Source organism: Atractosteus spatula, chromosome 26 (assembly GCF_055471065.1).
Source record: "Atractosteus spatula isolate fAtrSpa1 chromosome 26, fAtrSpa1.hap1, whole genome shotgun sequence".
NCBI classification, from domain to species: domain Eukaryota; kingdom Metazoa; phylum Chordata; class Actinopteri; order Semionotiformes; family Lepisosteidae; genus Atractosteus; species Atractosteus spatula.
The window spans coordinates 8,226,798-8,239,401 of NC_142731.1; the positions used below are offsets into that span (position 1 = coordinate 8,226,798).

The window sequence follows — 12,604 nt, forward strand, 5'->3', positions numbered from 1 at the left end:
CCCTGATCAATATGGGCTCCTAGGCTACAGCCTTTGCCAGCCTGTTCGTTAATCCGCCACTAATTGCATTGTTTCTAAAATGTCTGAAACTGATTTGAATTGCAAGCCGAGCACGGCAGCAAAAACCTGAACTGTGTTAATATGGAATTCCCCAACAGCTGTGATATTCACAGCATGGCTTTGAAACAATTCAGTTGCACAACAGCTCAGAACCAGTTTTTCCCCGTGTGTGTACACCTGCGGCTAACCTGCTGTAACCTGCCGGCGGAAAAACACATTTTATGCTCCTGTGCTGAGAAATAATGCCCTGATTTCCGTTATTATTAATATCCCCTCTGGGCAAGTAAAAACTGGTTTAGCTTTTATTCTGCATTTTGTAAAAACAACAACTTTGAAATGTAAAACTTCATTTTGCTGCTCAGATGATACAGATTCCCATCCTCTTAAACCTGGATACAGGAACAGGATATTGTGCTTTGTCTTAATTTGAAGCTGTTATGCACTCTAAACACAAGGAATGAGTGTTAGTACACTGGCTGGTGGCCAGTTACTACAGCGGCTGGGCCAGTATTCCCAGAATACTGAGTGCTGTGATCGCAGATTGCCGGCACATACTTGAGTGGAAATAATAAGCATTAAATATTATAGGAACAAGTAACAGGTTTATTCCATGCTGAAAAGAGAAGAAAGAAAACACAACGTTTCGGCCACGGAGTCTTCTTCAGGTGTGGTGTTCCCAGTCACACCCGAAGGTGTTCCCAGACCGAAACGTTGTTTTCTTTCTTCTCTTTTCAGCATGGAATAAACCTATTACTTGTTCCTTTGCAGCCTACGCCTGCTGACGCAGCTCCCCACCTGAACTATTACATATTATAGTCCAAAGACTTTGACCCTTGGTTTTAAAACCTCAGCTGTTAGTTCTTGTAATATAAGAGAATATTTATTCTTTCGACATCTTCAGTGACATGCTACTCCAAAGCCGTGCTCTTCAAGAATGATTCTCAAGATTGTGTTTTAGGTTCACATTTGTTCTTTCAAATACAGCGAATACATAGAGTGAACTCAGTACCATACTGTACAATATATACAGTAAAGATCAACAGCTGCTTTACAAGCTTGTTAGTGACGTTCGTAAACAAACATGGAGATTGAACCTGGAGGAATTTAGGTCTGGGAGATCAAATCTCTGATTTATTTTCAGCTGACAGCTTACAGCCAGACAGTCACGCTGTGAAGCAGTAATTGCTGTTATTTGGTTCTGAATGATTCCCACTAGAGCTGCATTATGGACCTTTTTATCAGTGCACAGACTGACGCACTTTCAAAAACAAAGACACCTTTTTAATAATAGGACTGTTCCTAAACTGCTCTTGAATTTCAGTGATTAACAACTTCCTTAGCACAGCTGGCTGGACTGTTGAGAAAGGCGCAGGAGCAATAAAGGCTGAGCTGTGATAAAGCTCCTTGATTTATGGGCGCCAAGCATTTCTACCTGGAGGTGATCTGTGCGTTTATTCCAAGAGAAGTATTAACTCTCCTGCTGTGCTTTCCTCCCCAGCTAAAGCAAAGGCTGAAGCTGAAAAAGAACACACTCCCGCTGATGTAAAAGTGAAGGTAGGTGACCTGGCTGAGGCCTCTGTCTGAAGTGAGAGGAGTGAGCTCTTGAGACCTCCGGGCTGCACGCTGCAGCAGTGAGCTGCATGTTGAAACTAGCGTGTCTGTCTTGCGTGGGTATTTTCATCTCCTGAGCGCGGTTCTTTCCCGTTTCAACTAAAAGACTTAAAGAGGTCCAAATGGGACAATCTTTTTAATATTTTCGGGCTGATTTTCTACTCCTAGAACAGCTTGCTAAACTGTACAGAGACGTGAAGCAGAAGTCCCTGTGTTGTCAGCTTTCACACCTAACAGCTTTTGTGCGCCAAATTTCTTTCACATTACTGGACCCAGTAGGATGGTACTAAATGGATAACTGAGAATAGTGAGCAGGGGACATTATTTATGACACAGTCCACTCATCCTTATTGCCGGCATTCCTTTCTGACTACATTTGCTTCAAAAACCATTTGATTTCTGCCGTTTTGCCAATTTTTAATTTCACAGCGCATGGTTTTATTTTTGCAGGGATGGTATTTGAAATTGTTGGCAGGCATAACTCGGTAAGAGTTGATAATCCAGTATCAAAACAGGCACAATTACGGCCTCCTGCCTGCACGATTCTCCAGACTCAGTCCTCATCCTGACCTTTTCAGTGCGTGACAGGCAACTTCCTATACCAGCCTTGCCGAGTTCTCATCCACTTTTTCAGTTTCACATAAAAGCGCAGAAGCATTTCTTTGACTTGTCATCCACCTGTCGTTAGCTTTATGTTTTTGCTGCTTTGTTTTGGTTTTTTTTGTTACATTTTTTTTTTGCTTTTTCTTTCAATGCAAAGACCCCCCAAACATCTGCCACCAAAGTTAGACCCACTTCCACCCCAAAACGACCCTCCTCAGTCACCACCGCCCCCCCGAAAAAAACCGCTCCCGGCCCGACGTCCTCCACTGCGGCCTCCCCCGCTAGCAGACTCGCCACGGTGACCAGTAAGCCTGGGGCAGGACCCCGCGATGCCAAGCCGCGGGTGAGTACGCCAGGAGAGCATCAGCTGGGAAAACAAGGCAGTCGTCTGCCAGTCAGTGCGTCGCTGTCCTTTTCCTTCACCTGCTACCGCTTCCCCTCCGCAACCCAGTAGTGACCCTTCCCCCTCTCCCGCCTTCTTCTCTTCTTCTCCCCTGTGAAATCAAGCCCAGGACAAATAGACAAACAGACGTGCTCCGGCGCTGTGCGGCCGAATCCGTGCCCTGATATCTGTGTCGCGTCTCCTGCCTATCGGAGTCTCAGCTCTTTGGCTTCTCTTTGCTAACCGCGCCGATCAGGGGTCCGAGTGCCGGAGTGCAACACGCCAGTGATCGCTCACCCCTGCCTGGGGGGGAAGAGCTGCTGGCGCATGTGCACCACCGGGTTATAAGTGTAACGAATACGCCCCTGCTCGTAACAGGGAGGTCGGCCGGCTGGGTTGAGGAAGGTCTTTGGCTCAGCCGGCAATACCCCCGTCGGGTGACGCTGGAGAGCTGGGTTCGAGCCGATACGATGAGGGCCGAACTGGGGTGGGAGCGGCGAATTCGCTACCTTATTATTTCGTTGTTGTCGTTTTTCTCGTAAACAGGAAATCCAAGTCAGATTTGTTTCGGCTGCCGTGCCCTTCATTCGTCTCGGGGACCTCGGCGGTTTTGAACACGTTTGAGGCTTTTTTTTAAAGGGGTCCACTCCCATGAGAGGGAGCTTTGTTGAGTGAGGAAGGCACCTTCCACGTACAGGAGCTCTCAGCTCAGCCTCCGGGGGAAATCTACGGACGTTTATTAGCGCCACGGAGAACAAAAATCATCTCGTTTATACGAGATGGCATTGTAGCGCTCTGGGGTTCACGTGGGTATGCCCCCTCGCCGCTGCCGCCTCAGGTCTGCCCCCCACCGCTGGGGACTCGAACAGGGACCCAGCCAGTTGAGCTAAAGGGAAATCTCCCTTCAGCCCGACGGCTGTGGTCCCTGCTATTCACAGGGAAGGGCGGTGACGTCACCGCGCTGGTAAGCCGGCTCGCACAACTTGCAATGTCGGCCGTATGCGTTACAGTATTTCGTTCAGTGTGCGTGTAAATGAGGTGCATTTCTCGTATAAACGCAATGATTTTGTCGTAGAAACAAGATAATTTTCTTGTATAAACGCAATACTATCTCGTATAAACGCATGATTTTTTTTTCTCCGTGGCGCTAATAAGCTTCCGTAGAAACTAACCCACAAACTGAAAGTTCCCTAAGCTGGGTGTTTGGCCACGGCAGTGCACTTACATGTTAATGTCTTAAGACTTTGGCATGTGGCCACATTCTAATTCTTCCACAATATCTGTGCGGAATTAAATCCCATCACTGCCTTATTGCCCAGTTCTGATTGGAGTAAGAAATACCTTTGTCTCTTTGTGTATCGTCCGGTTTCCTTGTTTCATAAATGCCATACATGTTTATAAATGCTTAAACATGGTACCTGAACCGCTTGCAAGTGGAACTGCCAAAAGCATGCGTGTTGTCTGGTTGCAAGGCGAGATGCCAGCAATGACGCTGTTTCCTGTTGGTGACAGGGTGCCGAAGCAAAGGGTGCAGTGAGGAGCCCGGCCTCCAAGGCAGCAGGGGGCGCTAGATCTCAGGCTCCCGGGTCCAAAATCCCAGCGAAAACCCCCACTCCTGGAGCCCTGGCAGGCGTGCCTGCAGCTTCTTCTGGTGAGCTCATACTGCAACAACACTCCTCAATCGATAGAAAATAATGGACGATTATTTCAGAATACGATTACCACTCTGAGCTTCCGTCTCATTGCAAGAGGAGCAGCAGATAAAATAGGAGATGATGGATGTGGTGGATGAGTGCAGTCTTTGGGGGGTATATTAAGGAATGAGGTGAAGGATTAAGTGCCTTTCTCCGGGCTGTAATACTGCCACTACAGCTCTTAGTTCAGATCTTGGCCTAAAGGTGTTGTGCATGTCAAGATTCATTGCAAAGGTGTAGATGTTAATGCAGCGCATACAAAGAAGGCCAATCCAGTTGACTTCATCTGTAAATCCATACTCCACTAAAAACTAAAATAATAATAATTGCTTACACTTATATAGCACTTTTCTGGACACTCCACTCAAAGCGGTTTACAGGTAATGGGGATCCACCACCACCAGTGTGCAACTCCACCTGGATGATGCGCCAGTACACTCCCCACACACCAGCTCTCAGTGGGGAGGAGAACAGTGATGAAGCCAGTTCAGAGATGGGGATTATTAGGAGGCCATGATTGGTAAAGACCAATGAGAAATTTGGCCAGGACACCAGGGTAACACCCCTACTCTTTTTGAGAAACACCCTGGGATTTTTAATGACCACAGAGAGTCAGGACCTTGGTTTTACATCTCATCTGAAGGATGGCACCTGTTTACAGTCTAGTGTCCCCCTCACTACACTGGGGCTTTAGGACCCACACAGACCGCAGGGTGAGCGCCCCCTGCTGGCCCCACTAACACCTCTTCCAGCAGCAGCCTTTCCCAGGAGGTCTCCCATCCAGATACTGACCAGGCTCACACCTGCTGAGCTTCACTGGGCTGCCAGCTGTGAGTTGCAGGGTGCTACGCCTGCTGGCATTATTCACTAAAAAGAAAAGAAACTTCACCGTTGTAAAGAATTTTGCACAAAGAATGCCAGTTTCAGTTCGACAAATAGCTGGAATGGTCTTGTCCCGTTTACAAAATTAGTTGCAAACAGAATGCTCTTCATTGCAATTCCTCACAACACAATGACTCGGGGTGTGTGTGATATTTGTTCCTGTGTGACAAAGCAGCTTCAAAACTGGACCAGAGAAGAAACCAGGGACTGTCCGGTCACGTGACTTTTTGCAGGAGAATGATCGTTTTTTTTTTTCCCCTCCTGATGGTGTTTCTTGCTCTTCCCCCCCGAGCAGAATCCCCGAAGACCCCCGAGCGCAGTGGCTACAGCAGTCCCAGCACCCCCAAATCCCCCGGCAGCCGCTCCCACACGCCGGGCCAGGCGTCCGCGTCCGCCGCCAAAGAGGCGAAGAAGGTGGCGGTGGTGCGCACTCCGCCCAAGTCCCCGGCCTCCGTCAAGAACCGCGCGCCCGTCCCGCTGGCCCCCATGCCCGACCTCAAGAACGTGAGGTCCAAGATCGGCTCGATCGACAACATCAAGCACATGCCTGGAGGCGGAAAGGTGAGGCTCAGCTTTGAGATGTGTGAGGGGCCCTGGGGCTCCAGTGCACCATGGGTGGGTGGGGTGGTCTCAATGCAGTGCCAAGCCACTGCATCAGCTCATGTTCCCCCTAGACTCTGAATGTGCATTCAAAATTCCAGGAAGTTGAACGGGAAGATAGACAAGATAAGATCACTTTATTGGCCATATACAACTTCTTGTATGAGGAATTTGTCTTTCGCATACTCCAACTTGCTCTCCACAAGACACACAGACGGGGAGAGAAGCTTGGGGTCAGAGTACACCCTTTTATACAGCAGCCCTGGAGCAGCTGGGGTTAAGGGCCTTGCTCAGGGGCCCAGCGGAGTAGGATTCCTCTGCTGGCCGCGGGATACGAACCAGCAACCTTCCAGCCACAGGCACAGATCCTGAGTCACAGAGCCTCCGCACCACCCTACTGCTTCCCCATTGTCTGAGCACACAAGAGCTTGAAGACGGGGCTGTACAGAGCACATAAGTGCACACGTATTTCATTGGCAAGTGAAAGAGACCTCGTTTAAAGACGGTTAGTACTTTCTGAGAATTAGATATACAGGAAACAAATAATTCAATTTTATTTTGAATTCGTAGTTAGTTTTCTTTTGCCAGTGATATTCCCCTCCCCCCCTCTCTGCAACACGCTGTTGTTTGGTTTAAAGGCTTTGTTTCTCCCGAACTGCTCGTGCTGACTCACGGGAGAGAAATACGCACACGCACATGGACACGCACACGTCTGGGCTTCTGTGACAGGTGCGTCTATAATAAAAAAGATAATAAAGCTCTGATTTCCTAGAGCGCCTTTAAAAGTGACTTCTCAAAGCACTTTACAGTAAAGAAAAAAAAGCACTCAGTGAGAGGAGCCAGTAGAATTACACGATTACAATGAGGGTTTGGAATACAGTAGAAAAGCAAAGAGGCCGACACAGAACCAGTTAAACAAAAGCCCTTCTAAAGAAGAAGGTTTTGAGCCTGGATTGGAAAGAGCTCAGGGAAGATGACTCTCTGATATCCTTAGGGATAGAATTCCAGGGCTTTGAGGCGCAGCAAGAGTACGCCTTATCATCCATAGGGTCTGGAGTCATGGGTAGTTTGAAACTTAGCTATCTCCATGGCGCCTGAAAAGTGAGGCAAGGGCTGCTTTCAGGCTGAGGAACATTTATTTACAGTACAGGTCCAAATCCTTCTGTAGTTTCACAGCCCTGAACCCACCCTTGTCTTCAGCATCCCTTAAGTACTGACTGCACTGGGCCACTTGAAGCATAATGCTCTCTCCCCCTGCCTCTTCCAGGTACAAATTATTAATAAGAAGATGGACCTTACTAGTGTTCAGTCTAGGTGTGGCTCCAAAGACAATATCAAGCATATCCCAGGAGGGGGCACTGTGAGTAACTCAGGGATGAACAGTGTTTGGGTGTGAGTCTTCCTACAGTTAAGACCATCCTGTAGCTCTGGCCAAAACTTTAAGGACAATATTTCCAATTGTGAACAGTCTGGTCCTCAGCTGGACCCTGGAGGAGCTGACGCAGGAGCAGCCGAGAGAAACTAGCTCCTGTCAAGAGTCTATCTTCTGGCCTCCATGTTTTAGCCTTTAGAGAGTAGAGACATGAGATCATTTACAGCATCTGTTGGAGCCTGTCCTGGATTCCTGGACTAAATATTCTGGGACAGAATCGGTAATTTAGTTTAAAACCTTTTTGTTCCTTTGAGAAACCAGGGCTTCAGAAGATGGGGTGCGTATCTCTTATTTTGTTTCACATACAGTACATTATTTAAAATGTATCAGTTATGTAAAAAGTGTTCGTCTTCTTTGCAGAAAACTGGGTTTTCACTTGAAAGAACTTTGTTGCGTCTCAAAGGTGATAAAAATGAAAGTTAATTTTTAGTAGATTTTTTAAAATGTTATCATTATGATTACGTAATTTCCGTCATCATAATTAATGACACCTGCTTCATTATCCGGAGGCCCGTTTAGTCTACCCTGTGGAAACCCCACTCGAAGGACGTGGGTTTTGATTTTCGATCACTAAGCCTTTTAGAAATTCTGACCTACACTGCAAATAAATTAAGTATTCTGAGTGATGTCACTCACTTTATTTTTAAGCAGCTACAGTCGTGTGAGACTTTAACCAGACCAACAGAGGTATCACATTGGCAGACAAGAACATTTCATGTTAATAAGTGTTTCTTTTTTTGAGTTGCGTCCTTAAGACTTTGGCCATGGCTACAAGTCCTCCCACAGATCAGATGATTTACTGTCATTAAAGCATTCAAAGAACACTCTACCACTCCTGCTAAGACTCCTGGCTAATTCCTCCTGATGTTGCCACGTACAGTTCCATGTGATTAAATCAATTAATGGCAATTTCTCTCCATCTTCATCCCCTGAGCAAATCTCACAGTGAGATTCATTGCTTCATTGCTCTTGTCAGGCTGGTCCTAAATCCTTCCTTAACCGCCTAGACGTGTTCAGTTTCTTGCAAGTTATTTTTTTATTCAAAATGTGGAGGAGGTGCCTGGAGTTATCTCCTTGTGATACCTCCCACTGAGCCTGTTGGGCCAGTGAGTAGGTGCTAACATGTGCATCTGGAGGTATGTGCTATCAAAACGCCATTGCGTTAAGTGCAGAACTCAGTCCTCCCGCAGAGAAACTGCGGCCTCGCTGAGTGAGAGTGCCATGCGGGTCTGTGTTGAGCAGTGAGCTGAGGAAGCCCTGGGTAGCCCAGGTGTCACACTGCCCTGGTAGTTCGCAGTCAGTTGGGAACTGTAGCTTAAGGATCTGTTGGATCGAAGCTTGCCCCGAGCTGACCCAGCCTGTTCTTTGAGCGCAGGCTTTGCTGCTCTGTGCTGCCTGGATGCTTCTTAAATACATCCCAGATAAAGAAAAGATCTGGTCGTGTGGCATGAACGCACAGCCCCTGCCACACGTTTGCACAAGCGGAAGGAAATCTGGTGGCCCTTCCTCACCAGCATCAGTCTCTAGCACAAGAACTGCTTGGCATGCTTTGACAGTAATTAGCAGTTCAACATGAGGCCGAAAGCATCTTGGTGATACCTGATGCTTCTCTGTTGCCAACGGAAAGATGTAAATGAGGCGTCCAGAGCCAGAAAGCACTGCCATCCTTTCAGTGCGCTCAGGATGTGCTGAAGCAGAGATTGATCAGGGGTTGGATCTGGTGAGCTGCATAATTCCTCAGCTGTACAGTTTACACTTGTTGACACCTGAAGAAGGCTCCACGGCCGAAACGTTGTGTTCTCTTTCTTCTTTTTTTCAGCATGGAATAAACCTATTACTTGTTCCTTTGCAGTTTACACAAGGAGTACATCTTAATCCACTGATTGCATCTGACTGGAACAAGCAACGTCAGGTGCTAAGGATTGGTAACAAAGTGTAATATAGACAAGATTGATGTTCTTGAATGCTTTAATTCTGCATCCTCGGCAACAGGACACATTTGTTTTGCAATAAGACAGAGAAAACAGACCGTCTGTCCTCTTGTTCTCAAGCCTGTATGGGACCAAGACCCTATTGCATGACACCACCTACTTGGCAGAAATTGGCGTCTGTCAATCCTGACTGTTCTGTCCCTGACAACTGCGTTTCTGCCCATCTGTTTGGTTTGATGTAATCTTTACTACCACAACCTGAGTGTTTAACTTCACAATTGCTGACTTGTCCTGTTAACAGCTCCTAAAATTTTGTTCCTAGCAATGAAGAGCCTCCTTATCCTGCATGGCACCACTGATGGGGAAAATGCGTAGAGTAGAGTAAACTCATTTTTATTGTGTGCGTGTCTCCACTGACATGCTTCAGTAATGTGATAACGTGGGGTCTCCATACTGACAGTTACTATGGCTGCCACGAGACACGCTGCCCTTCCTGCTCTGCACTTTGAGAGGCAGTGGCTGCTGTGTGTCCTGGTAACTCTCTCTGCCTGAGCCCTGATCCTTGATATGTTGTCCTCCTCCCATTTCTGTCCCCCCCCCATGGTGATATTCCTGTGATTGACACTCCATTGTGAGTAGCTTAGAGAACAACTAATGCATTTGAAGTGTGTGGCAGCAAAACATTTAGCAGCATAATAGGGATGTGATCATGTTGCTGCAAACCAAGGAATTGCTTTCGGATCTGTCCTACAGAGGTAGACCAAATCTCTCTTGGCCCTTCTTGCTGTGCTAATGTTCTCTGGTAAGAACCGAGTGTGTTGTTACATGGAGGTATTGCCAACTAGTTCCGAGGAGCAGACTGGTGAATCTGCAGATCAGCTGGGCATATGCGCAGCTCTGGCATCACCACAGGAAGGCCTGGGAGTCACTAGTGCACAGTTCATTGCAATCTCAACCAGTGACTGTTGTGGTCCCCCTTGGAGGACATGACACATTTCCACATTTGCAGGTTTGAGATTTCCTCAACATCAGAGGGCATGTGCGTGCCACAACCTTATTTTATGGCTAAGGACGTGTCCAGGATCCGCAGGTGTATTCCAGTGATCAGAAAACAAACTGCACTCCCTGGCACAGCTTGAGGAGAAAATGCAAAAGAGCCTCTCAGTTCTGCTGGCTGACTGTCATTTTCACCACAGAATTTTCAAGCTGCATGTAGCTCTAAAAAATAGGGCCAGCCAGGCACTGTTAGAGCTGGGACACTCAGTAAGTTAATGGCTATGAACGTGCACAAATTAGTAATTGTGCTACACCTGAGTTTAGGGAAATTTCTTTTGGAAATGTAAATGCTCTAGAAATTGATTTAACAGGATTGTGCATAAAGGTAAAATAAAAAAATGAGATCAGACACGTTATCCTCACCACCGATTTGCAAATGGGTGAGCAGGTCTTTGCATGCCTTTGATGCCTGGTGTCCTAGTAGAATTTTGGTGATAAAAGGTAAGAAAGAATATTTAAGCATGGTAGAAGGTTTTGTAGGAAATAGGGAGGAGACTGAGATCATCTTAAGAGGGAAACTTAAAAGTCATTAATTTAAAGTGCCCAGTGGTGTGAATATGAGTACAGGGTATACTTGTATGGGAAATGCTTCATAGGAGAGCTTTTCCTCTCAAAAACACACCTCTGCTAAAACAAGGATGCATGTGTTTGAACAAAAACCAACTACAAACATGTGGATGGGCACCAATACCTTTTACAGGATGTGGTTTAGTGTTTGAGATTTATTTTTCATTCTGGTTCAATATACCAATATGACAGGGATATTGCATTGCATTAACTGGCTGCTTTTTAGGATGCTTATCAGAGATGTGCATGTAAAACAGGTCTAAAGGATGAAGACTGTAGAGTACAGTTTGTATGGATTTTGGCTCAGGTTTAGTGTCTGCGTCACCTGGATCAGTAGAGGGTTTCAGACTGATCCATAATGATACACCGAGCTGTGGCCCTGCTGAATTGTGGGATATGGGCTGATGGCTGGCACTTCAGCACTCAAAGGCTCGTTTAGCATGAGTGTTCTTGACACGCTTGTCTGGCAGCAGCTCGGCTGCTGTGTCTGTGAACGCGTTCAAAGAGTCTGTATCTGCTCCTAGGCTGACCTGCTTTTTTTTGCATTTTCAAGACTCAAAAACATGTCTGGTCAGGGTGGCCAGTCACCGTCTTTGGGTCCTGCTGTACTCCTGGTGTTGCAGGTTCGACTCTCGCATTCTCATGGGAGTCTGGAACAGGCCGCCCAACCATGTTGCTGAAGCCGATACCCTGGCTTCTATAACGTGCCGAATGGTCGACCTGTTAAAGCTTCTCCTCTTGTTTGTAACTTTTCTTGAAATAGTGATCTTGAATATATCTGTTACCACACAAATAAATTACGATGAGATGCGATGTCACCTCTTTATATGTGTTAATACATTTAATAACTATTTGAAGTAAAGCTAAAGCAAAAAAGTCTAACACCTTTTTTCAAAGTGATTGACTAAAATAATCTGAATTTGCACTTTTCCCTCAGGCCATTTTTCATAATTAAGGGAGAATTCAGATTCGCTGCTAATAAATGGGAGTCTGTTTCTGAAGCTATTTATTATCGTATTAAGACCTAATATGTTCTCTTCACTGTCTTTGCTGGAAAATCTTAATTTTTTGTTAAGAGAAAAATAGTCATATTTGGGTTTTAAGGCTTATTTACTTCACAGAAGAGATACGTTAATCTCAAACTTGACATAATCTCAAAAATGACATAACTGTTACTATGTAAAACAGGTATGATGTGTTGACTTGATATTTAATAGCTGAATTTCTTTAGTGCTCCGATGTCTTAAACATGGTGGACTTGCACTAGGCAGGAATGAGACTTTAATGAGGCTCTCAAAAGTAAGAAAATAATATGAGACCACAATACAAATAGTAAAGTATGTACATGAAACTCATCAGTTTACTTAGTTTCTGTAGAATTAGATTGAGGCGGGATATCCCTACAATCTATTCATCAGTGTCAAATATGGGATCTTGAACCCACAACCCTCTTAGTGGGATTTTAGAGGTGTGTGATTTATTTTGTGATAGCCTGATGTTGTTTTCATTTCATCTTTTGTTATATAATCTATCGTTTTTGTTATTTCAGTACTTACCAAGATAATCTTTACGTTTCACTCCAGAAAGGTATTTCATTTTGTATTTTTTAATAAAACTTCCCCTCCAATTTTGTTCTCATTAATCTCACTGATCACTCACAGTCCTTCGTATTTCTTCACTGGTCGAGACTGCAAGAGACAAATCTCTGCACCCAGAGACAAATTTCTTAGAGTGTGAGGGAGACCAAAAGGAAAAGAAAGCTGAACCTTTCGGGTGACCCTGAAAC

At 45.8% G+C, this 12,604-nt stretch overlaps 1 protein-coding gene across 8 annotated transcripts in view; it reads left to right on the forward strand.

Annotated features, from left to right (window-relative positions):
* The window catches only part of maptb (microtubule-associated protein tau b), a 54,300-nt gene that overhangs the window by 33,756 nt on the left and 7,940 nt on the right, over positions 1–12,604 (forward strand). For 4 of the 8 annotated variants that reach the window (XM_088906227.1, XM_088906228.1, XM_088906223.1 and 1 more), the window contains 4 exons: positions 1,559–1,614; positions 2,432–2,617; positions 4,169–4,307; positions 5,528–5,793. In XM_088906227.1, coding sequence (XP_088762353.1) covers positions 1,559–1,614; positions 2,432–2,617; positions 4,169–4,307; positions 5,528–5,793 — 647 coding nt within the window. Of the gene's footprint in view, positions 1–1,558; positions 1,615–2,431; positions 2,618–4,168; positions 4,308–5,527; positions 5,794–7,099; positions 7,193–12,604 lie in introns of all 8 variants that reach the window. The other 4 variants (XM_088906221.1, XM_088906222.1, XM_088906225.1 and 1 more) reach the window with 3 other exon arrangements.